At 31.0% G+C, this 27,491-nt stretch overlaps 2 protein-coding genes across 2 annotated transcripts; one reads left to right on the forward strand and one right to left on the reverse strand.

The window, feature by feature from the left end:
- Nucleotides 1-12,289: 12,289 nt before the first annotated feature.
- On the forward strand, nucleotides 12,290-14,383 carry LOC112005714 (GDSL esterase/lipase At1g29670). Its single transcript, XM_024038049.2, has 5 exons — nucleotides 12,290-12,636; nucleotides 12,961-13,085; nucleotides 13,255-13,500; nucleotides 13,592-13,838; nucleotides 13,975-14,383. The coding sequence occupies exons 1-5, from the start codon at nucleotides 12,387-12,389 to the stop codon at nucleotides 14,187-14,189; spliced, it is 1,083 nt and encodes a 360-aa protein (XP_023893817.1). The 5' UTR covers nucleotides 12,290-12,386; the 3' UTR covers nucleotides 14,190-14,383.
- A 1,573-nt stretch (nucleotides 14,384-15,956) lies between these two features.
- Nucleotides 15,957-27,264, reverse strand: LOC112006550 (floral homeotic protein AGAMOUS). The gene is made up of 7 exons (XM_024038997.2): nucleotides 27,038-27,264; nucleotides 22,382-22,463; nucleotides 19,799-19,860; nucleotides 19,607-19,706; nucleotides 19,422-19,463; nucleotides 16,276-16,317; nucleotides 15,957-16,130 (listed from the first exon to the last, which is right to left on the reverse strand). The coding sequence occupies exons 1-7, from the start codon at nucleotides 27,262-27,264 to the stop codon at nucleotides 15,957-15,959; spliced, it is 729 nt and encodes a 242-aa protein (XP_023894765.1).
- Nucleotides 27,265-27,491: the final 227 nt, after the last annotated feature.

Below are 27,491 nucleotides of genomic sequence, written 5' to 3' on the forward strand. Positions count from 1 at the left end.
GTTCTTTCTTTTTTTCCTTTTACGTTTTTTAAAGAAACATAGGAAAAAAAATGCAAATTCGATCTTTTTTTTCTTTTAATTTTTTTTATCTCTCTTTTTTATTTAAATTCTATTCTTAGGTAATTCTAACATTTTAGATAGACACAATTGTCATAGTTGTAAATGAAATACTACTTTCTTTCATTACTTGATTTGTCATATTTATCCAAAAAGTATGTATAAATGGAGTCATGATGTTTACAAAAAATGTATATGTATATGAATTGTTCTTAAGAGAGAAAAGAAAGAGAGACTTACCCCGCTCTTATTAACCTGATCATAAATTCATAATAACGCTTGATTTCTTCATTGGTCATTTCACGCTTTACTATATATTCATATACTTTGCCATCAATTATGACCGTTTTTTCAAACTTACTGCCCATTCCTGCAATCGTAGTCTAGGCTGAATTGGAGATCAGTTTCTGGGTTTCTTGATTTCTTCTGTGTGCAAAATCATGAGAGTGAGAATGAAAGGAGATTGGTAGATAAATCATAAAACTGTTGTGTTGTGGAGTTGTGGGTGTGCTGTGCTCTTCTTGGGCCGAAAATTAGTAGTATTTATAGTTGACTCTTGGATGTATTAGACTTTGAATGATAGACAATCTCTTTTTAATTTTTCAATATTTATCTTTCTTGGATGTATTAGAATGTGAATGATAGACGATCTCTTTTCAATTTTTCAATATTTATCTTTCTATTTTAATTTTAATTTTTTTTAACTTGGTAATTGTTAAATTTGATTTCAATTTCGATTTTATTGTATGGTACGAATTTCAATTTCTATTTACCAAATATTAACTATTGGATCTGGCCCAAATCCAAATGCAAAAAATTTTAAGAAATCCAACGATTTCAAATAACATCACAAACCCATCAAAGACTGTAAGAAAATAAATCAAATAATCAAGTAATAATTTAAAAATAATACTTTTAAATTTGTTACTTTATTATTAGGAAATAAATGATGCAGGATAAATGCTTATCCCCCCGCCCCCACCCAAAAAAAAAAAAAAAAACTAACGTAAGCTAGTAAAATTGTTACTTTATAAAATTTAAAAAAAAAAAATGAAAAGAAGAAGAAGTTCATCAAAACACTTATTATTATTTTATCTAAAGAAGTTGATAAAGATCAAAAACTTTTTATTTTTATCTAAAAACTTAAGTGAATGAATTTATTGAAAAATCTAAAAATCTAAAAAATATTCTGCAATTTGGTAAAGCCACTTGGCGCAACCACGGCGTTTAAGCCCAACTTTTATTATATATATATAATATGATATATATATATATATAGAGAGAGAGAGAGAGAGAGAGAGAGAGAGAGAGAGAGAGAGAGAGAGAGAGAGCTAAAACTAAGAGAAAATTTAATTAAAATCTAAATTTGAGTCTAATTTTGCACCACATGTCTCATCAAATTTTTAAATTTGTGTGTCAAGTGAATTATTAAGTGCAATAATCAAAAAGTCTAAATTCAATTAGATTCTAAATTGAATTTTAATTTGAGTCAAATTTGGCGCCATGTGTCCCATCTAATCTTTTAATTTTTGTGGTAAGTGAATTAATGGGTGCAAAATTTGAAGAGTCTGGATCCAATTAAATTTATTTCTGTAGATACACGAAGTTACACACTAGTATTTATAATAGAATCCCAACTTTATTTGCTAATCCATCAACTTTGATCATCCAATAGTGTAAAAATTAATTTGGGTAAATTATAATTTACAATCACAATTTAATTTGCATACTTTCAATACAATATTTTACTCTCTAAACTTTGGATTAAAATTACATTTAAGGATTCTATCCAAATCAACTGATTTTGCATGTTTTGGATGAACAAATCACCCCATTGTGGTTCCTTACTCATGAGTGATTTGAATAATAGGGATTGGTGTGGTAATCAAATTGCTTAGGATTTCGATGGATTGGTGATGTAGTGGTGGCATGATGGACTCCTTGTTGGAAATGATTACTCAAACACTTAGCTTGCCGGGGGGAATTTTGGACAAAGACTCTTAGTTCTAAATTTTTGGAAATATAGTCTGAAAGATTGCTCAAATTGATTAATAAAGTTATAAATCAATTTCAATAATATGGTAATACAGTAAAATAAGAAGTTGCTCAACTAAACAAAATCAACAAGTGTAAAAGCATAAAATAATTTATGATTAAATAGAAACTTATCATTCTTGAGGCACGAAACTATATTCGCTGTCCTTAAGAAATGATTTCATCTCGCTGGAATGATGACACCTCACATTCCAACTAGGGGTGGCAAAATAAACCCAAACCCATTTGCCCGCCCAAACCCGCCCACTTTAATTGAACCCAAACCCACCTAATTATTAGTTGGGTTAAATGGGCATCAACCCAATTAGACCCAATGATTATTGGGTTTTAACTAAAAATCCAATGAGACTCATTTAACCCAAAAACAATATTCCCAAATTCAACCCAGCTCATTTCATAAAATAAAAAATAAAATAAAAAAAGAGGCCTTAGACGTTTCTGTGTTTCAGGATTTCATTTTCCTTCATTTTTCTAACATCCAAACACTTCTCTCTCTAGCTCTCACAGAGAGCAATGAGGCACAACAAACCCAGCACAGAGACCCTTCGCTGGACACATACATAGATCTGGGCTTCAAAACCCTAAAGATCTCGGTGTAGACCTCCTCGAGCTTCAGCATGTGGCAGGTGGCCTTGATCGAATACGTGCTGTCGAAGCTGTTGTTCGAGAATGGCATCTTCGGGCTTCACATCGATCAGATCGACGGACGACATGGTTGTGGTTCAGTTACTGGTGCTGATGAAGCAGTCACAAGCGGAGTCATCTTCTTCTTCGCTGAAGTCTCCGCCGAGAGCTGTGGTTTTGCTTCGGTGGGGGATAAGACAGCCACGTTTGAGGTCAGCAACGTTGAGATGTGATAACATCGTTTCACAGAGGAAGGATGCTGATTCCATGAGATGCAACCCTACCACACCTCTCTCTTGGAGCGGCGACGCCTCCCCTTACGCCACCGTCGATGACTCGACCAGCTTCCACATCTCTCTCTCTCTTGCGCCGCCACCGCCAGATCCAAAGTTCTTTCTCTCTCACTATCTTTAACTTTGTGTTTTTGGTTTTCTTTTTCGGTGTTTTCTTTTTCCGACCACCTGATCTGTGACGTGTCAGAGTTTTTTTTGCTTGATCAGAGATTGGAATTTTCTCGGGAAAGTTAGAGAGGGAAAATGAATGAAATGAAAGTTTCTCAGAAATCAAACTGAGAGCAATGAGAGTTTTTTGGTCAGAATTGAAGTGGGGAGGCAATGGAGGAGAAAGAAAAAGAAATTTTAGATTCAAGAAAAGTTTTTTCTTTTTCCCGGGAAAGTAGATTGGAAAGTAGAGAGAGTGGAAAAAGGAATCCATAGAAAATGTTGGGTTTTAACTTTAATGACATTTTGGTAATTTTGATAAATGGGTAATTGGGTGAGTTGAGGTTTACCCATAATAATTGGGTTTGGTTGGATTTAGATTAGAAGCAATTAGTTAAATGAGTTTTAATAGATAAATGAGTTTTATATATCCAACCCAATTATATCTACCCCAAACCCACTCATTTGACACCCCTAATTCCAACGATATAGCACAAAGATAGGGAACGATTGGAGTGATTTTCTCTTTCCTTAGATGATCCAACGATATAGCACAAAGATAGGGAACGATTGGAGTGATTTTCTCTTTCCTTAGATGATGCATGCAAGACATAAAGTCGGTTGCTAAAGAGGCCCAAGGTTTATTGGTACGGAAGGGAGGAGAAAAAATGTGGGATGTGTTTCTACCCATCAACCCACACTCCCACACGTTTTCCTCTTTTTTTTTTTTTTTTTTTTTTTTTTTTTTTTTTTTTTTTCCGCATTCCCAGACGTGATGACTGATGAGAGACTCCTAGAGCATGCATGGGCTTGGGTTACTTAAGACTAATGGGCTGAACATATATCCAATAGTCCTTTGCTCGAGCAAGGTAAGGTTAGAAAGTTTTTTTGTTGTGTCTCACTTAAGCAAGGTCTAAATAGTAAGCCTTGCATTTCACTTGCATGTTATTTGCCTAAGCAAGATTCTTAAACACAATTTGTTGATATTTAATCATTCTTTATTCTTCTACCACTAAAGTAGAATTACTCATGTATTACAACATATGTGTATATACTTATATTTACAACATAATTATGTTAGTAGTACCTTTCCAATGTTCATGGATCAATATGCGGATCGTGATCTTGATTACAATATTCTTATATGTGGTGTTGTGGAGGATGCGGTGGTTGTCGTGAGTCGTGACGTGGAAGCTTTACATGGCATTCTCCTATGTGGCCCAATACACAAAACATGGTGCTATTAATAATGTTTTGAATTAACTCAAAGTTGACTTTCTTAAGCTTCATGATATTTGTGAGATCTTGAATTTGAAATCTTTTGCTAGCATCTTGGGACAACCCCAAAAGATTTTTCTCTGTAATAACTTGATGTGTGTACAACAAAGAAATTGTATACATCTGGTGGAATAGTTAAATACTCAAAGATGTCTAGATATCATCATTTGTCAGAAAATAAATAATAATAATAATTTTTTTGAATTTGACTCTTATTTTTGATTCATTCTATGGATGTATAAATTCAGTACAATTTGGATAATTGATAAGTTATCATTTCCATTAACATTTATTTGAAACCTAATTACTCTATCATTTATTTTTGTACCACCATTATGTAGCATTTTTTTTCATATTACAATAGTTTAATTATATTGATGAGTATTTTATCACAATTTGATTCTCTATGGACTTATTTTCTTTGCCTCATTTGATGGTGTGTGACATTCTATTTACCGGACTGTGTATCTCATTTTCTTTTTCTTTTTCTTTTTTTCTCTTTTTTTAGTTGCTTAAGATCAGCCGTGAGAGTTGATCATTACAATGCAATTGTTTTTCCTTCAAGACTTCAAGTAGACTAATGTTGAAATTTTTATAGTAAATAGTTCTGGAAAATTTTATTTTATGTATTAGAACTTCAAATATTATCTTGAGATTTTATTTGGTTTTTTCTTTTTTAAAGAAATTAGTAGAGATTTTATTGAAAAACAAAAACCCTTTATATCATAATAAAGAGATGAGTCTAAAGCCTAAATGGACCTTGAAGACAGCAAATAGCAGAGCAACTAGAACATAAGTCCAACATTGAAGGGTTTATCTCGAATTTACAACACAACACTCAATTGAGAATTGATTCATAGCTCTTGTATTTACTCTTCAGTCTTGTTTTGACATCCTTCTTTATCATTGTTAAATAGACAATATTATTAGCAACGCAATGTGTTATATCATGTTGTATATGCTAGAGTGAATGCAGAAGAGGAAGCATAGTATAGGAACATCGAGAACATGAGGGTTACGTGGTTCAGCCTTATCGGCGTACATCCACGAAGGAATCCCTTAAGGGCTACATCTTTATTGTATAAGAGTGTAGTATAATAACCTGTGTTACAATAAACTCTAACATGAGTATATATAGGCGACTATACCTTAGATTACTAGTATAAGCAGGAATGGACTTGGGCCTATTATATTGTGCTAATATGTCTAATATATATCTCTAACAATCATGATTATAACCTGTTCTTCAGAGTATATCATCCCTTCGTGTATGAATACATTCTTTGGCAGCCACTAATAATATACTGTAACCCACCAAGTTAGCTTGCAAATAGTGGTCCTTAGTCCTTCCCTTTCAATCAACTATTTCCTAGCAATTGGATTTTGCATCTGAAATTGGACACAAGCTCATAATGATCTCCCAAATTCGTTTAGTGAAGGAGCACTGATAAAATAGATGATCCTTATTTTCAATTATTTCTTTATAAAACACCCAGTTATTGGCAATAGTTACCTAGCCAAGCTTTAAGCATGGAACCCTATTATCTAAGCTCATCCCATGTATCAGCACATATGTACTTAGTAGAAGCAGATCATAAGGTCATTTCTTCCTCCTTTAGATCAATCAGGGTGAACTTGCTTTGAATTAATGCTAACCACTTTCTTTGATCTAGCTGCCCTTCAGACAAATGGAAAAAAAAAAAGAATAAGGATAAAAAAAGAAAGAACAGAAATAAAAATTGAAATTAATTACGTGAATTAATAAGAAGAAAAAAAAAATGCTGATGGCTCAAAATGATGCAAATTTTAAGAGAAAAACCTTTGATCTTAGTTTTCATTTAATGGCTATATTACTAACTAGAATGAATGGGGGGACAGCATTAAAAACAATGTGAGACTGAAATCAAAATTTTAAAAATTAGAGAGCAGAATCAAAATAACCCCCAAATTAGAGTGTAGACAAAGCTCTATTACATAATAAACATGGAAAAGATCATATAGCTCAGAGAACCAGAGATTCTGGGTTCTTACAGGCCTAATACGCCTCGGGATCCCACGACAGTATGCCCGGGATCCCACGATAGTATGCCCGGGATCCCACGACAATACGTCCCAGGGTACTAAGAGGAATTGCATTTTTCTTGCGCACAACTTGGTTCGTAATCAGCCCCATTTAGCTGCGGTGAACCAAGCCCAGTCCACCAAAATAACAAGTATTTGGGCCCGGGATCCTTATCTCTACTTGGGCCTGTGTGCTAAGAAAAAAAAAGCACTCTCACAGAGTGTAATTTTCATTTTTGGTAAAAACTAATTTACTGACTAAAGGTTTTTAGCTATATGAAACATTAAACACATATAAAAAGATGTTTGAAAAAGGTCTTATGTAAAAAAATCCTACCTCCCAGCCTTTTAGAGAAATAAGTCTAAAGGTTTTTTTTTTTGGACCCAACAAAAAAACTTCAGACTTGTTTCCCTCAAAGGAAATTTTCATTTTTCTTAGGGTCTATTTGAATAAACTGAGTTATTTGGTGTTGTCTGTGCCAGTTATGGTCTTGAGATTTAATTTTGCTGTTTTATACAGGAAGTTTTCTTATTTGATCTTTTTTATTAGAGCGAATTAGATTTGCTAAAAATCAAATGTAACTAGCCAATTTTTTATAGGATTTTAACCTGTTGTGTCCGCTTTTGAAAATTGCATTTTTCATTATCAAATCAAGACATCAATCGGTTTTTTGTGCATACAAATGAAGATTGAACTTCAAATCTCTTATTCAACTATAAGAGATTTTATACGTGAAATGTAGCCAATTTCTTTTTTAGAGTAAAAGATCCAAAATGTAGCAAAATTGTTTTCCACTTATTATATGCAATGCTAGTTTAATTTGAAGGTAAAAATGTATTGATTTTATTACAACATTTTGGTGTCTGTTTGAAATTATTGTATGAGGGAGAATTTTAATTGTAGAGGTTTTGAAATTATGAGTTTTTATCAAAAAGAGTTTTAATATTTAAAGTATTTGATCAATTACAATGTTAAAGTCAAGGATGGAGCCAGGGGGTCAAGGGATAAATTTAACTTCTCCATGGCCCCACTAAAGATCCCCCATTATATACTTTTTATAATTATATTTATTTATTCTCTTTTATTTTCATTTTCTTTGTGCTTGTAGATGTGTGTGTTAAGTTTTCTAGATTTTTTTTTTTTTGAAAAATGATTCATTTTCTAGAAAATATTAACATTGAAAAAAAAATATTATTGTAGAAAATATTAATGATATAGTATGAAGTTTAATAAATAAATAAATAAATTATAAACTCTTTTTTTTTTCTTGATATAATAATTTAATTTTCAAATAGATATTAACTTTTTTCTTTTGTATTAGACATTTTTTTTTTTTTTATAAATAATTCAAGAATAAATAAATTATAAACTCTTTTTTTTTTCTTGATATAATAATTTAATTTTCAAATAGATATTAACTTTTTTCTTTTGTATTAGACATTTTTTTTTTTTTTATAAATAATTCAAGTAGATATTATTAGATGGTGTCAATTTTTTTATTTTCAAATAGATATTGTTAATTTATTAGAAGATGTCAAATTTTTTCACTTTTTACTATTTATATAGAGATTAATTTTTAAATAAAGGATAAATATATTAATTATTTAATTTATTGAAACAAAATTTTAAGCAAATCTTAAAGAAAGTTTATTGTGGAATGAACGAATTTTTTCCTAATCAAGTATTGTTCACTTTGGGAATGGGCCGAGGAGCCGATAACACCCTCACAAATTTATTCAATCCCACATCAGGGAAAGACGCCTCCCACCCTTGCCTTATAAGCACTTGGCCTAAGGAAGGGTGTACCATAGCGTGTGTGATCTGGGAAAAGATTCGTTCCTCCCACATTTATATATTCTATATGGGTATTTTGAGAAATTCAATTGGAATATTATTCCATTATATCATGATATCATGTTATATCAAACATTGAAATAAAAATAGTGGAGTGCATTTAACCTACTAAACTAATAAGTTGGACCTAACTCAACCCCTATATGACACCTCGTGTTGGGTTTTCATGAGTTGATGGTTTGTGTTGGGTTTAAAGTTTTTTGAAGCTTGGGTTGGGTCTAATTTGTCTTGACAAAAAGTTTAACCTATGTAACTTGACCCAACCCATACTACTGATAATTTAAAATGTTTATATGTTCATTAATTTTTTATTTTTACTTTAGGACTTATCTTAATTTGTTAGTTCGGTAAATTTGGTTTTTTAAAATTTTGTTTCAATCAAATTGAAATATTATGCTCAATTGAGTACATTTTAATCATTGTGTGCATAATTTATATATATCTAAAAGCTTAAATGCTATGCTTCAATTGAGCCACATTGGCAGCCATGTCAATATCTTTTTTGTTTCTAATTTTTCCTATATATTTTTTAAAACATTTTCTCATTTAAGATAACTTAAAAATTCTATTATTAAAAAATTAAAATATCTCTTTACCATTATTTTTATTATTAATTTTTTAAAACTCTCACTCCCTTTTACCTTTTCATCTTTCCACTACTTTCTACCTTAATATCATTCTCTCTCTACCCTTTTATCTTTTTTTTTTTTTTTTTTTCATATGTTAAGATATTATGGATGTCTTAATTGATTGAGACCAAACTGGAGTAATTTCTTTCATATTTCCTTGAAAATTCAAAAGGGAAAAAAAAATCTTTGACATAGCACTAATGTAACTACATCTATAACTATTTAAGTCATCAATTATATCTATTTCTTATTGATAACCATAAAAATTACAACTAGCAAGGGAACATACAAAGTAATATAGAACAAATGAAGGGGAAAAAAATGAAATCAAACATCAATTAGAAACAATTATTTGGAAAATAAAAAAGTGGTTAAGAGGAGTAAGAAATAAAATAGAGATAACTATACAAAAGACAATGAAAACTTTATAGTGCAATAAAATCAACCATTACATTTATTTAATTAAATCAATAATAAAAATTTAAATACAATAATATAAAATTTAAAATTAAAACTAATCAAACTCTAACTAGGGAAATTATATTTCCTATCATAACTAAAATTGAGATGTTCTTTAGAAATTTAGAAATTATATTAGAAATAAAGTTGAAAATTTTTATAATCACATTTTTTGACATTTCATTTAACCTTATATATATATATATATAATCATAATCTTGATATACCATGACTTTAAAAAATCTAATGAACAATTTTACCTCTTATTTAATGTCTATGTTATGCAAATTATCAACCAGTAAATATATAATAATGGTTTAAAAAAAAAAAAAACTCTTTATAAAGTTTAGGGACTAAAATAGTATTTTACCTAAAAAATTATCACACGCAACACATAAGTTTGCAATTGGTGACTTTAAATATCTTAGTGAAAACTGAATTATTTTCAAAGAAAATTGCAAACTAGACAACCCCACTCAATATTGTGATTTGAGCTCTATGGCAACTCAATTTGTCTTGTGTTATCCATGGTTGGGTTGGTTTTTATAGCTACGATGAGTTGGATTGGTTATTTGATTTGGTGATATCTCAAACTAAGGTCTAAGGAGGTCATGTTGGGTTGAAAAATATTCCTAATCCAACCTAACTAGACTTATGCATGCTCCTAATTACAAACATAAGATTCTATTATTGTGTTATCACTTGTCACCACACAAATGTAGAAGGAATACTATTCAATTACGTTTTCTTATATTTTTTGTAATACCTACTTTTATTTCCCGGTAATCACCATTATAGTGCATACAAACATGTTGAGTATGGCACGCTATTTTTTGTAAGTGTAATTGTTCCCAAGACATAATTAGAATTTAAAAGGGTTTTTTTCTAATGCTACAAACTTTTTCATAGTTTTGCCACAACTTTGCTGCATGGCGACTCGTGAGTGTTGAAAATAAAATAGCCGGTACATGATTTTACCACTCATGAGTTGCCATATAACAAAGTTATGGGGGAAAAAAAAAATTTGTTACTATTTTAACAAGAAGATGCGCATTTTCAGCCTCAAATGGCTCCTAATTTTTGTAGTATNCCACTACTTTCTACCTTAATATCATTCTCTCTCTACCCTTTTTTCTTTTTTTTTTTTTTTTTTACTATTCTTATTCTCAACATCTTACTTTAAATTTGACATTCTCTTCTCACACAAAAAAATGTTACTTCTCTCTCTCTCTCTCTCTCTCTCTCTCTCTCTCTCAATTTGTTTGTCATTTTTGTTTGATTTTTTCTTTTATTGTGTCCATACCTTAGGTTGATGAATTTTTGTGTTAATTAGAATTCTATTTTGGGATAATGTAATTTAGTTTTGTGTTTTAAGTTGTTATCTTTTTTATTATCTTTGATTATTAAGAATTCTATTTTGGGTTAATGTAATTTAGTTTTGTGTTTTAAGTTGTTATCTTTTTATTATCTTTGATTATTAAATATTATCCTACTGCATTATACATATAGTAATATAATGCTCGTATTATATTACATAACATGAATTGGATAATTTGATATTTATTGCTATATATTTTATTTGTACTCTTTCTTCTTCTTGATTTATTTTATTCAACATTTAAATTTAGTCACATCCTCTATAGTATTAAATGTAGCACAAATCAAGAAAATGGCTAACACACACTTAACTTCCTTAGAGAATCAAAATAGAAATTTAGAAATTATATTAGAAATAAAGTTGAAAATTTTTATAATCACATTTTTTGACATTTCATTTAACCTTATATATATATATATATAATCATAATCTTGATATACCATGACTTTAAAAAATCTAATGAACAATTTTACCTCTTATTTAATGTCTATGTTATGCAAATTATCAACCAGTAAATATATAATAATGGTTTAAAAAAAAAAAAAACTCTTTATAAAGTTTAGGGACTAAAATAGTATTTTACCTAAAAAATTATCACACGCAACACATAAGTTTGCAATTGGTGACTTTAAATATCTTAGTGAAAACTGAATTATTTTCAAAGAAAATTGCAAACTAGACAACCCCACTCAATATTGTGATTTGAGCTCTATGGCAACTCAATTTGTCTTGTGTTATCCATGGTTGGGTTGGTTTTTATAGCTACGATGAGTTGGATTGGTTATTTGATTTGGTGATATCTCAAACTAAGGTCTAAGGAGGTCATGTTGGGTTGAAAAATATTCCTAATCCAACCTAACTAGACTTATGCATGCTCCTAATTACAAACATAAGATTCTATTATTGTGTTATCACTTGTCACCACACAAATGTAGAAGGAATACTATTCAATTACGTTTTCTTATATTTTTTGTAATACCTACTTTTATTTCCCGGTAATCACCATTATAGTGCATACAAACATGTTGAGTATGGCACGCTATTTTTTGTAAGTGTAATTGTTCCCAAGACATAATTAGAATTTAAAAGGGTTTTTTTCTAATGCTACAAACTTTTTCATAGTTTTGCCACAACTTTGCTGCATGGCGACTCGTGAGTGTTGAAAATAAAATAGCCGGTACATGATTTTACCACTCATGAGTTGCCATATAACAAAGTTATGGGGGAAAAAAAAAATTTGTTACTATTTTAACAAGAAGATGCGCATTTTCAGCCTCAAATGGCTCCTAATTTTTGTAGTATAAGTGGTAAATCAATCATTTCCTACGTCAAAATTGTCAACCTCAGGTGCCCATTGGAATCGCACAATCGTATTCGAATGGTTGTATTACCCGCCTTCATTCCCTTTTTGCCTATATATACTTGTTTTGCTGCTACACATTTTTCATCCTACTTGCTTTTAACTTTCTCACATATTCATCTCACATTCTTCAACCTTTCCTCTACGTTCCTACTTCTTTTGCATTTTCCTTTCTTTGTTTTCTTTCACAATGTTGGCTGAGATAAAAATATGGCTGTGGTTACTTGCTTTTCTGGTGGTTTCATCAAACATGCAACTTCATGTTCAAGCAGTGCCCCAAGTACCTTGTTTTTTCATTTTCGGAGACTCCCTAGTGGATAATGGCAATAATAACGGGCTTCCAACAAAGGCTGTATCTAATTACCCTCCATATGGTATTGACCTTCCTCAAGGGCCCACAGGAAGATTTAGCAATGGCCTAAACACGGTTGACATATTAGGTAATTTGATAGAGCTAAGTACCTCCCATATATAAACATGATCTGTAATTCGTGTCTTGAAATCTATGCGTATTACAAACATATACTAGAGAAAACATATGTACTATTTATCTGAATGCATGTTAAGGTTGACATAATCGGTGCATCAACCTGCTTTTTTTTTTTTTTTTTTTTTGGTTAGTTGAAACATTCATTTGATCACGGTAGCCAGGACATATTTTTTTTTTTTTTTTTTTTTGGTTAGTTGAAACATTCATTTGATCACGGTAGCCAGGACATGAGCTTCTTCATTTTCAGCGTGTTAATTGTAAATTCTTTCTGCAGCTCAAATTTTGGGTTTCGACAAGTACATTCCACCCTTTGCAAATCTCGCTAGCTCGGACATCTTCTCAGGCGTGAATTATGCATCTGCCGCAGCTGGAATTCGTGAAGAAAGTGGGAGTCACTTGGTAATTTACATAGTCAATTAACTTCTTCATCTTTGAATTGGTATTTGGTTGCTTAAATTCTGCACTTGTACTTGCAGTACTAGTTTTACGCATATCTATATGCTTTTGTATAAATTAACACATCACAAGTGATCAATACATGACATAAACTTCTCCGGCTGCCATGCAGGGTGTTCGGATCAGCTTGGATAAGCAGTTGGTGAATCACGGAATAACATTTTCTCTCATTACTAAAAGTCTAGGAAGTAAAGATTCAGCCACTCAACACCTAAATAAATGCTTATATTATGTTGGAATGGGAAGTAATGACTACCTTAACAACTACTACATGCCCCAAAATTACACCACAAGCCAGAACTATACTTCAGAGCAATACGCTGAAGCTCTTATTACACAATATGGTAACCAAATAAAGGTTAGTAGCGTTGGTGCAATATGTTTCTTGTTCTATTCCCCTACACATATTCGAACCAAGTTTGAATTTTTTTTTTTTTTTTTTTCCATAGATTTTGCACAGTTATGGAGCAAGGAAGGTTGCAATATTTGGAGTAGGACCAATAGGCTGCACTCCATTTGCAATTACATCACAAGGCACAAATGGTTCTTTGTGCGTGGATAAATTTAACTTAGATGCCCAACTCTTTAACAAGAAGCTTGTATCACTTGTGGATCAACTGAATAAAGAACTAACTGATGCAAAATTTATATATGTGGATTCTTTTGGGATTGGATCAGGGGATCCATCCCTTGCTGGTATGATTTCTCAAACTTCATCTTATTTTTCCTCTCTCTCTCTCTCTCTCTCTCTCTCTCTCTATATATATATAGATTATTGATTTTTGAACAAATATTTTTAGTAATAGTATATTATGTGATTTATGCATTTCAGGTTTCAAGGTTGCAAATGTTGGGTGTTGTCCAGTTAATGAAATTGGGCAATGTATTTGTTCCAAAACTCCATGCCAGAATAGGAGTGAGTACACATTCTGGGATTCTTTCCATCCTACTGAAGCTGCTAACAAAATCTATGCAGCTAGATCATATCAGAATTTTTTGAAAACTGATACCTATCCGATGGATATTAGTCACCTAATTAAGCTTTAATCAAGGAGCCCCAGCCGTTGGTCTAATCCTTCATAAGAGATTTTTTATTTTTTGGTTTATAACTTTTCTCAAATGGTACTGCTAGACATACTTTTCATGTTGTATATGGCATTTTTCTGATTAAGCAATTTCAGCATTTCAGGTTCATCCATGCAATTGTGGCTCTACTCTTCTGATATTTAAGATTGCTATATGGATAGGATAATATCTTAACGAAATAGTATTTCATAAACATGAGAACTGTTAAACTAAAGATATTCAAACAAACACATAGTTGTGATTGGCAAAATGTAAAGTAGAATACGAAAAAATAGGACAAATGATTTGTATTTCTTAGGTATGTATTTTTCTTACGTACACTTTTTTAAATCTTAATTTTAAGATTTAGTTGTTATCTTATTAGACACAGCCCTCCCTTGCACATATCACGCCAAGTTGGTGGGATCTAGATATTAACCGGACACTCCATACACTTCCAAAAAAAGACAAAACAACCAACTCTTGCACCCAAAAATTGATGTTATTGCCATATGAGTTGTACCTTGTCTAACTTTTTCCAAGTGATGGCAATATTTGACATGACGTATATAGTATTTTATATAGAATAATTTAATTGAATTTAATGGAAAAATCTAGTATACAATAAGAAATTGTATTTAAATTTTATCTAATAAATAATTACTCTCTCATCTCTTCTTCTCTTACTCTTATCATTTATTGTTTTTCTTCCAAACTTTCAAACACAGTGAGAAGCTAATTACATATCACTTTTCCCAATTCTTTACACCTTTCAGTGATTTGGTGAATTTGACTGTAACTATTTATATCAACTGAGACAGTGCAAATAAGCTGATTATGTACAGAAGACTGGCAAATCAATTAATGCTACAAAGAGAGTACTTAAAGATCAAATAAGACTAATGATGATAATTATGTTAGTGGTATCTGCAATAGAGTTCTTAGTGCTTGAATAAACATACACAACACAGATCCATCTCAAATAGCATTCTTAGGAGTCTTATGACAGTCTACAAAGCCACAACACTAGGGATAGTACCCTCCGCTTTGTGTTTGACAACATACCTGTAGCTTTCACTTGATGTCATATTTGATATTCTCCTTGGAATATAAAAACAGCTGATATTGCAAGGCCCTAAAGCTTATTAACTGCTTAGAAATAGTAAGAAAATATGTATTAGACAAATGTTTATTAGATCATCTTATTCATTATAGTCATGAATAATCAGCAGATACATATGTCAATGATTTATCTTGTAAGGTTAGCCTTAAAAATATATGGTTATAGCTTTCTAAGTATTTAAATCTAGACTAGCAACCGATTAGGTTATTGCACGCTTAAGTAAAGTGATGCTTGAGCACATAGGAATTTCCAAACTTGAAATCAATCCACCTTATAATGCAAAACTAATAATGCAAATCTAGTCAATAAACAAGTCAATGATCGTGCTAGCTACCCTCATTTTGACACAACTATTGAGCTGACTGACTGTAATGTGGGGGACAAAATTCAATCTGGTTGACAAACATCACACTTCAATTGGCAAACATGATCATCAAATGTCATGCATAATTTGTGGTTATCATTTTAATCTCCCATATAGTTCCAAATTAAGATTTGACTGAATTTAGGTCTTTACACTTGAAAACAATTCGATCAATGAAATGTGATGCATGTCATATGCAAGCAAAAAATGATTGTAGATAATTATTGAGGACGATGAAAATGTTAAATCAGGAGTGAGACTCTTACACTAATTGAAGAGACATCTGGTCTTCACGTGGGTACTGATGATTGGGTTGTAATGCATTTACTTGAAAAAAGTTTCTAGAATCATATTGCTGAGTTTGCATGAACTCATAGTTCCCACCTCCTGCTGGCATCACATTCAAGTTCTGCTGGTTTCTCTCATTCTCGGCTATCTATACCATCCACAAAATTCACATACATGTCACCATTATTCGTCATACACGCACTTGCTTGCGTCACACACACACACACACACACACACACACACACACATATATATATATATATAGAGAGAGAGAGAGAGAGAGAGAGAGAAACCTTTGCTCGGAGAAGCTGGTTATTGTTATGCAATTCAACTTCCTGCAATGCACATTTTAATGAGGAATGTTATAACTGCAACATTCAGTAGCTAAAAGAAATTTGAATAAGTAGATAAATAGATATCTGAATCTAGACAGCTTCAATAATTATAATGAGCTTATTTACTATTTTGCAAACATGAAAATAGATTATAAGGGGTCAAGAGCATGGCCGATTTGTGATATTGCCTAAGTACCAGAGTTGGCATCACCTCTCTCCTACTTATTGTAACAATCAAATTATAAAATAAAATTAAAAAAAAAAAAATTAAGATTACAGAGTTACACACAAAGATGTCATTTATTTTGCAGCTAAACTCAATGATCCAAACAAAAATGAAATCGATTGCAACTTAAAATAGTAAAATGACAAATTATATATTTCCACCCTAAACTTTTACCTTATTTATAATATCCTCCAAACTATTAGTTTGCTCGATTGACACCTAAATTTGAGAAAAATCTATAACAATACCCATTATCATCCAAATTAGATAAAAATTACGGGTTTTTCATCTCAACCAATGCATGTAATTTTGTAATTACACTTATAATCTGTTTGGATTGAGGGAGAGGGAGGGGGAGTGGAGTAGAGTAAAGTAGATTTAGCCCCAAATTAGCTTATTTTTAGCCAATTTTACTCTACTCCTCTTTACTCCACCTTCTTATTCCCTCCATCCAAACGGGCCATTAATTTTCGTCTTATTTAACGCCCATTTAGACCTTTCCGAGTTACCTTGATACAATTCCTTTTGATGGGGCTGGGGAGTGGAACCATTGTAAATGTTATAAAAGTATAGGAGGGAAAAGTTTTATTTCCCACAATAATAATAAAAAAATTCAAATTGAGAACTTGCAAATTATAATAGTCTCCCAATTTTCTTATTCCAGAAATAGAAGAGAACCAAACAAACGTGTAAGGAAAAATTATTTGACTAAATCACTAAGTACTAAGACCCTACTAAACACCCTAATTTTGTCAACCTCACTTTCACAAACATTGTTAAAATATGGGATAGTAGTGTGATCCACTGGTGTCAAGCACTTGATATGATTGTGTAATTATATGGCGAGAAGTTTCACGTGTAATAATTTGAAATAATTCAACCTTGATTCTTTTTACAAACATTCAATCTAAGGTGAAACTTGTGTCAAAATTGAAATATTATGAATAATAATATTGAGATGATCAAAAATGGAGAACATAAGAGATTATCATGTTTCAGTCACTAAGATCTACGTCATCTTTCATTCAATTGTTTTTTTTTTTTTTTTCTTTGTTTTTGATGGGATCTTTCATTCAATTGTTGATCACACATTACAAGGGATTCACAATTTTTTATAATAGGATTTACATAATTTGAAAAATATATCAGCTATTAATTCAGTACATATATATTTTGACTTTGATTTCATATCAATGTAATCAATTCCTCCAATCCATTAATTCACTCTACATAATCAATTCATCTTCAATTTGTGAAAAGTGTCATACTTCCCAAAATCTGCAGTACTCTATTCTAGGATATACCATGTGAAATATCTTAAGATCCAAGTTTGTCTATATTGGGTAGCAAGCATATATTGCTGTGCCAGTGCAAAGGTTCTAGGGCTGGTATAAGTAAGAGTTATTAAAAAATATCCAAGTTGTCTAATGGATTTCTTCTAAAAAAAATTGTCTAATGGATGGTATTTGATAAAAAAAAAAAAAAAATTTCTTTTAGTTGGAGTAGCAGAACTGCTGATCCCTAGGGAAAAGTCATATTTAATACTCCCTTATTTTATGTTGTTACATATTTATGAACCAAAAATATGAGAAATTATTCCATATACTCAGTATTACAACTTAGTCTTGTATAAGGGTGGGTTCTACATGCAAAACCTATATGTGAGACTTACCCTTATGTAAGAGATGAGATTAGTACATCCAATGCACTAAATATTTTCACCAAAAAATATAGAGATATTCCATGTTTATAATATAGAAAATTCTATAGTTATTACAAAATTTATCTTAAAAGACTTAAAGAGTATGTAAAAATAAATATGATTGATTCTGCTTCAACACGTGATAAATAAACATTTTGATTACTATTTTGTAATTGGTGACACCTTCAAAAAAATTTGTGACTGGTGACATATTAGTTTCAAAAGTTTATGTAGTAAAATTTGTAATCCTCCAAGAATCACTCTTACAATACTGCACTATAAAAACTATGTATTGATGCTTCATTAAGTGGAAAATATTTTATTTATCAAGAAAAAAAATTGGAAAAGGTTTTAAGGTTGAGTTGTCCAAAATTAGGTAAGAAAAATGAATGATGGGAAGTAATTTTACTGCAGAATTGACATTAACTGAATTACATCCTAAACATATGTAAGATGCATGGTAGTTTGTGCGAGTTTGAGTTTATTTATTGTGTCCATATGAGAACACTGGATGTATTGGTATTAAAAGTTTGTTTTGGGTTAAGTTGAATTTTGGTTAGTCTGTGTTTATGAAAGGTTGTGAGTGTGTAATTCTCAAAAGAATTATACATACGAACATTTTCATAAAATAACTACGGATTTTTAAAAGTCAAAATATTGCCAATTTGCCATTGCTCAGAACATGTAGAAGTTGTAACCCTAATGTATTAACTAGTAGTTAGTGCTGCAGCAATAAATTTCATGCAAAAATCTTTTAAAGATGCTCCAGTAAATCATCCTTAGTATTTCTTATCGAGTTCAATTTTTTTAGAAATTTCTCCAACTGTTTGTTTTAAGGTGAATAGCTCAAATCAACCTCAATTAGATGGGTACATATTCCATAATTCCTTTTTTTTTTAATGAGAAAAATGCATTAATATTTAAAAAATATGCGTTTATTGTAGCACATCCTTGATTGATAATGACAATTGAGGCTATCAATACTATATTGAAAATCTGTTCCCTCACACCAATCATATAAGTTTATTAATACATATAACAAGCAAACCTACTTAAAAGATAAGCATTATGCTAGTATTCCCAGCCTCAACAAAAATCTTCAAAAGTTTTGGACTACTAAGATAGAGAGTAGATAACTTCAAAAAGAAGAATTAGTCAAAGAAAAGGAGTGGTTACCCTTTTCTGCATATACTCAATTTCTGCAAACAAGAGCTCATTCTGAATTCAATGAGAAGAAAAAAGGAAATAAAGAAAAGTTGATTGTTAGTGGTGACTTAAACTAATGCAATAAACAAATTCAGTTACTTGTTATTAGTGAAACAAAATTCATATATTTGTAAGTGAAAACATGGAAGAGATACCTTTTTGGATCTAATTTTGCTAATTCCTCTCTCTAGTTTACTCTCCAAGCTCTTGAGCTCTTTTACAGTCAGATTGCTCAAAGACTCACCCATCATTTGCCTGGAAATAACATTGTCAGAATGAAAAGGTTGCATGCAAGTGAAATAGTATAATTCTAGAGAATGAGATTATCTAAAATATCTTTAGATTACCTGTTTGAATTTTGCAAATTTCCTATTTGCACACGTAGTTTAGCAGACTCTTGCTGGTAGAACTGAGATTCATGTTCATCAAGCATTAGGATCAAAATACCTCATTAAGATAGAGTTTGGCTTAATTCTAGTAAATTTTTAATTGGACATATCCTATTGTTTTAAATATATATTGGCAAGTGGTTGTGAGTTTTAATCTCCATCTTTTATTTAGTTAGTGGGTGATGTGGCAATTTCTCATTAAAATAAAATAAAATTTCAGTTAAAAAAATACTGAAGGTAAGCTAAACCCATTAAGATATATGATAAGAATTCATTAAATTATGAGGTCAATATTAATAGAACATGGATTTCCTGTTTGAAGAAACTAGCTTTAGTCATTCAAAATATGTATATATCTAACCTAAATTATGGGTCTAGTATTAATTCTAGTACAAATTCAAAAGCAGGACAAACACCCTTGACATTACTCATAATGTACATCACTATTTTGTTCTGATGGGAAAATGGTTACTCCAAATATTTAGTTTCTGTTATTATCATTATCAGGGAATTACATTGCCATATATGCATTCCTCTAGAGGCAGAGACAACCTAGTGAACTAAGTACAGATGTTTAGAAAAATCTCAAGACCAAACAATGCCTTGATATTAAGACAAAAGTCTACATCCAATGTAATGTAACTTCAACAATAAGAGTTTCTCATCTAAAATGTAAGCTTCCATGTTATTTACACCCTAAATATGTAAAGAACATAAATATAAAATAAAATGATTTAAATGGAGTATAACATGTATAAGCTTGGTAATTACGTTGTGTAAGACTTAAGGAGAGAAGGCTAAGTACTAGGATATGTCGTTATTAAGAAGTTAAAAAACTATTGGTTTGTTTGGATTGAAGGAGAGAGAGAGGGAGTAGAGTAGAGTAGAGTAGATTTATCCCAAAAATAGCTTATTTTTAGCCAACTTTACTCTACTCCCCTCCACTCCCCTCCTTCTTCCCTCTATCCAAACAGACCATATATTTTTAGCTTGTGAAGTGGTTACAATTACCTCTTTGTTTATAGGATGAGGGCAATACATAGAATAACATCATTGAAAAATCAATAAACTGTCTCTTCTTTTATAGTAGTGTAATGTAGCCTTTTTAGGAATTGAGTAACTTAGTTTCAACTCTTATCTTCAATAAGAATATGATTGAGATTAATCTTGAATTTTACTATATTATTTTCTTCAAGTGATGTAAATAAATTTCTTTAATTCGTTAGCTTTTTTTTAAATATTTCACTTGCATCATTTCTTTATGGTTATGGTGTTACTAATATCCTCTTAATTAAGGAAATTCCAAACCCACTTGAGAATCTTCATTTGTCTCGGAAAAAGCATTTGGTAAACACTCACTAGGTATAATTTTAGTTTCCAGTGCCTTTACCCCAAAGATCATATGATGGTAAATATTTTGTGTTCTTGTGAAATTCATTCTATCCTATCTTTTAAAAGAGTAGGAGTTCTTAAACTCGCATTTTATCTATGAAAGCTTACATTGGCAAACCTTCCTCTAGAGCATTAAACTTAGGTACATTTGCTAATCACCACCATTACATTGTGCAAAACAATTTCAATAGCTATTTGTTTTCAATTTTTTTGTTGGACAATATTTGTATCATTTTTGTGGCATGGAGAGAGAGAGAGAGAGAGAGAGAGAGAGTTAGAGCGAGTTATAGAAAACAAAAACCTTCCTCGAGGCCATCAATTTTAAAGTTAAACAAATTGTGGCTCACTAGGATTTTTTTTGGTCTTGTATTAAATAATGATCAAAGTTAACTACAAGTTGAATTACTCTATTTATAAAGCAATTTTAAGGAAAAAGAATCACTCAATTTCTAAAAGAAGTGGGGGTAAAGTATCAAGGTTCAAAGACCAAAACCAAAGTTTCTTCAATATAATACAAACCAGCACAAAAGAAGATACTAGAAAATAATTCCAATATAACCTTGAAAACTATATATGTCAGCTTCCACATCTGGTTTTGAAAACCTTGATTGTATAGGTATATGGTTAGGGGAAAACTCAAGTGTATCAATAATCTTTTTGTACTATACTCTTGATAAGTAGAACTTTTGGTTACATGATAAGACATGCATTATAGCATTGATGCATGAACTTGATGTGAAAATATAAGCTCACAAAATAAAAAGGAATTAGAATTTCAAATTTATAAGTGTTCATATATGTGTCTATGAAGGGAGAGGGGGTTGACTTGTGTTAATTAATTCTACAGATATATCATCATGCCAATGACAAGGTAATGGATTGATAACTGCATTATACTATTTTTATAAGGTTCAAAAGAGAACAATCATGTAGAATACCAAGCACATAACTTGGACTGTGGGAGAAATCTAAATAAGACCATGATGCTTGGTCTGGTGACTGTTAGATCACCATTCCTTGGATATGATTCCAAATATATTGGTCCATTTATGAAAGACCCAATTTCTTTTTCTTTGGAGAATTAGACAGTGAGAACCAAAAAAATTACTTGAGTTTTCCTGGAGCAATATAAAGAAAAAGAAGGTGTACCTGAGTGTTGGCTTCAGCAACAGACCCAGTATTGGAGGAATCTGCACATGCCTTCTTGTACCTCTCAATGGTTGATTTCACACTACAATCATAATGTTCACAAAATGTTTATAAAAAAAATACAATATGCATTTTATTGGAATAGTAACGTGCGAATGGCATGATTAGTTGATTAGAAAAGTTCCATGTTGAATAAAAATGATAAGAGTAATTCAAATAATATAATTGGACTTTAACTCATAAGTTTAGGCTTAAACTTTTGGCTTAAGTGGTGCCTCAACATGTCAGTTGGCACCTCATGGTGTTTTTAAGGAGATGTCCAATGTTCAAATTTCTACTCCCTAACTATTGAATTATAAAAGAAAAATCCTCGATTGCAGTAAAACCCTAAATTGCATAATTTTATCCTTTTGCAATTTTTAAAACATTCAAAATGCATCAATCTATTTAATTTTTATTAACAGTCACTATTCATGGAATATACAAAGTTTAGTACTTCTTTGCACATTTATGTATTATGTAACAATTTCACCATTTTTCTTAAATGGAAAAATATGTAATAATTGTTAGATGTTAATTCTTAAAAGAAATGTGTTACTTCAAATGAGTTTGGACAATGAAAGTCTATTTACTTTATATCTTTGGCTTGTGTTAGATATCATAAAAATGAAAATTTATTAATTTATAAAACAATATCAGCCTACTTAGTTTATATTTTTTGCTTGTCCTATAGATATCAGAATTATCGTATGAATTGCGCAATGAAAGTGGAATTCCTCAGAATAATAATAGCCTAAGCATTTTAGTCTACTGATAATGGAATCATAGCCTCAAGGAGCAGATTACCTAAGTTGTCACTTGGGTAAAAAAAAAAAAAAAAAAAAAAATGAAAAAAAAAAAACTAGGTCTTTTTTTTCATATCTGGAAACAAAATGACATAATTAATTTGACTGTTCTTGTTGATCTATGCCCCTTTTTTTTTCGTTGAGATCTGTGCCATTTATTATAAATCGCTAGCTATAAAGAAATATCTACATTATCCATTGTTTTACAGCATGTGAAACCTTAATCTATACTAAACTTGGCGTTTGACTTGTCATAGCTGTGAATTATGATAGTAGAACAGGTATTTATTATATTTATTAGTAAATAAATAAATTTTCATACAACAAATTAGTAGAAAATTTTATTTTAAGATATATTTTTGAATCTAACAAATTTTTATTTAAAATTGAAGTAGACATATTTCCACACAAAAAAGTATAAATTTGATCTTTTGACATATATATTCCTAATAAAAACTAGATTTTTCAATTTGAAGTTTCCATATACATAACAGTTTTTTCTCTCTTTGAGTCGGAAATTTATTTTATTTGTAACAAAAACAACAACAACAACAAAACCATAAAGGTTTTTATGTCACCCACCACCATGAGTTGAATTTTGAACAAAAATTACTAACACATGCAGTTACTATTTTTTGCATAAACACTAAAATAGTGAAAAAGCACATGCCAATTTTAATCAATATACCAAGCACCCTAATAAATTTCTCATTTATCTTAGATGCATTACATTGAGTTCTTATATTAAATTCAAATATCTGATTGCATTGACCAATAAAACACGAAGAGTATAATCTTTTTCAAAAATAATTAAATTCAATTCCAACATGCTTGAATTTAGTTGGGGTCCTAATGTACTACACCTAAGTTACCATACATAAATTAACTCATATTTTGATACCCTAAAAGATCATTGTTAATGTTAAACATAGCATCAACTACTCTCTCTTCTTAGATACTTTGCTAGTTACACTTACAATTGAGGAAGAGAGATTCAAACTCTAAATATTTTTATTGAAAATGCTAGAATGTGTCAATCAATTAATAAGCTACAAACTCTTAGTGACAATTTGATAATTAAGGAATAAGGGATTTAAATCCATGATGTTTATGTTAGAAATACTAAAATGTATCAATTAAGTTATAAAATTCTTCGCATATAGCATCAATTACTTAATTATAATTCTTCTTAAGAAAAAAATATAAAAAATACACAACTATAATATAAGTGTCATTAAAATAAGTTTTTTTTCCTGGGTATCATTGAAATTAAATAATTCAATAATAAGTCAATAGCATATCTTTTGGATAGATTATTATTGGAAAATAATATAATATAATAATAACCTATGCGTGTGAGTATATGACCCGAAGTACAGATGTCTTCATGAAAGCAAATGTAAGCTTGTTAAGCTTTCAGATTAATAGCAAGTAAAATAAAGAATTATTAACCGTCAGATCAACCAACTTTCTCAGTTAACTGATTCTAATACGAAACCCCTGGAACAAAGACCAATTGAATGATTCAAAATCTAAGTTTTCCAGAGTCAGAGTTGATTCAGACAGAGTCGTAAGTAAATGTGACATGATGTGATGCAATACAACGTTAGAGTAGATATAGATATGGTAAAAAAAAAAAACCATAATAAATTTTTTTTTTTTAAAAGGTCTAAAATTAATATAAACAAACCCATAAAAATCACAGTTGAGATTTCAGAAGAGCCACCATTTTCAATGTGCTGCTAGCTAATACCTTAATTTCGTCGAGCCACCGATTGGCTGTCTCTGCCATGCTGGCACTACCTCCTACAATACCATTGGCTAAACCATACCGACGGATAGATCTTTTCCACGTATCAAATACCCCTTACACAATGGACATTCTCCTCAGACCACATTCTATTACCCACCTCGAAATTTTACACACAAAAGTTTTAAATTTTGGTATTTAAAAAAGGACATGAAAAAAAGTAAAAGTTAAAAAAAGATATAATTAAATCAGTCACTTCAGTCTGAAAATCTGAGCACATCAAAGCCGTCCGTTCAATCAGTAGCCGCTTCTCATTGCATGAAACAAGCTAAGTGCTCAGAACTCTCTCATTGGCTCAAACTTGTCGTACGTTGTCTCTGCTCAGTCCTTCTTTACTCTCTCTCTCTCTCTCTCTCTCCAAAAATCAAAAAAAACTTTGTCTTTCTAAAGCTTACATAAATATATCTATGCAAGATCTTTGGGCAAATGTAAAGCCCAGTATATAGTGCGAAACAGTGACATTATGATTACCCAAGATGAACCATTCTCATTGGTTTATAACTCTCTTTCACTCTGTCTGAGTACTCTTTGCTATTTCAGCTTTGGTAAAGAATTTTACCCCCCCACGAGAGAAAGTTAGAAAGTGAAATCTAAGAAGAAAAGAAATTCCCAAGAGAGAAGAATATATATATATATATATTAATTTACACCCGAGGATTCAGATGAATGAAATGAAAGAGAACCCAGAATAGGAATCATGACACATAAACTCTTTTGTCAGAGGTCCAAGATGTGTGACGTGACCAAAGATTCTTTCAACTATGACAAATCTTAGTCTGGTCCTCAAAATTTTCAAACCCTAACAATACCACCACACCCCAATTCCTGAATAAATTAAAATACAGGAAAAAAGAAACATTATCTCCTTTGTTTTTGATTGGTTGTGGATGACATTTTTTTTCTTGATTTAAGGATGGATTACCCATTAGAGTGTTTGGAAAAGTTGATTACTCTATGTAGTTGCTAATAAACCCTAATTTGGGTATGTTTGACTGTGAGAAAAGTCTTGCACGTGGTGCAACTGAGATATTTGGGATCTTTTCTTGAGGGTTAGTGAGGGAAACCCTAACTTGGGTGTGTGTGTCTTTGACCTGATTTAGTTGTGAGTGGTTAGAAAAGGGAGTTTCTAGTAAAATTCAAGAGAAACACCCATCTGGGGTTGAAACCCTAAGTTGGTCTCTTTCTTTTTCTTTTTTCTTTTGTCTTTGGAAAGGACTTGACAATTATTATTATAATAACGATTATTTTTTGCAATTGTACTTTGTGATCTTGATGTCAAACTGACGTGCCATTAAGGAAGTGTCAAGGAGAGATGGAGGGATTGGTCTAATGAGAACGTGACAGCTTTTGTTGTAGGCCTTCTTAGCCTCATAGATGACATCAAAGAGAGAGAGAGAGAGAAGAAAAAAAAAAAAGAAAGGAAACAGAAAATTTAACAACAATGGAGGAAGATAAGAAGCTGATCTCACATGCCTGCATACATTCCCAAATCACTACTTGTTTCTACTTGCAACCATAATACTTCTATTTCCATCTATTACACCAGATCTATCTATCTATCAGACCAAGAAGAAAAAAATATGATCATAAGAAGAAAAATAAAAATAAAAATAAAAAGGGGAAGAAAACCCATAAAGCACATAGAGGGTAAAAAAACAAAGCAGAAGAAAGAAAGAAAACTGAATCTTAGTTAAACAAAGAGATATAGAACCCAATCTTAACTGCACCATAAAAATGATTATGTTCTTGTGCTTTACTTCACCCAAAAATCTATTGCAGAAGGGAAAATCTTTCTTCAATAGAAAACACCAATTAATATTTTCAAACTTCAACCATTTAGAGAAAAAAAGGACTGACCATTAAAAAGTGGCCCTTGGAAGGGAAGGTGAAGAAGAAGTTGAAAGTTTATAAATTTTGAAAAATTAAGATTAACAACAACAAGCAATAGGGCTAAAAGTCTTGAAAACATTAAGATGAACATGAACATGAACAAAGCTATACCTGTTGTTAGCATACTCGTAAAGGCGGCCACGGGTAGAGAAGACGATTAGTGCAACCTCAGCATCACACAGAACAGACAACTCATAGGCCTTTTTGAGCAGACCATTGCGTCTCTTACAGAAGGTGACTTGACGATTGGTGGTGTTTTCGATCCGCTTGATTTCAATCTTTCCCCTGCCAATTTTTCTCTGGGGAGAGAGTGACATGGATTGGTTCGGATACACCATGGTTGGTAGCTGAATCAAACAGAAAAATCAATAATTCATTTACAAAAAAAAAACACTTAATATGCAAGACCATTTTCTCTATATTTGATTGACAACAAGTTGAAGGAAAAGAAAATTTAGCAATGAAAAAACTTGAAAGCATAATTAGAATATAGCTAAGCTTCTCCAACTCCAACATGTTGTGAGCTTTCCTTTTCTCATTAATTCTTGGTATTAAAACAAAATGT

The sequence above is a fragment of the Quercus suber genome, unplaced genomic scaffold (assembly GCF_002906115.3).
Source record: "Quercus suber isolate HL8 unplaced genomic scaffold, Cork oak 2.0 scaffold_130, whole genome shotgun sequence".
In the NCBI taxonomy this organism is placed as follows: Eukaryota; Viridiplantae; Streptophyta; class Magnoliopsida; order Fagales; family Fagaceae; genus Quercus; species Quercus suber.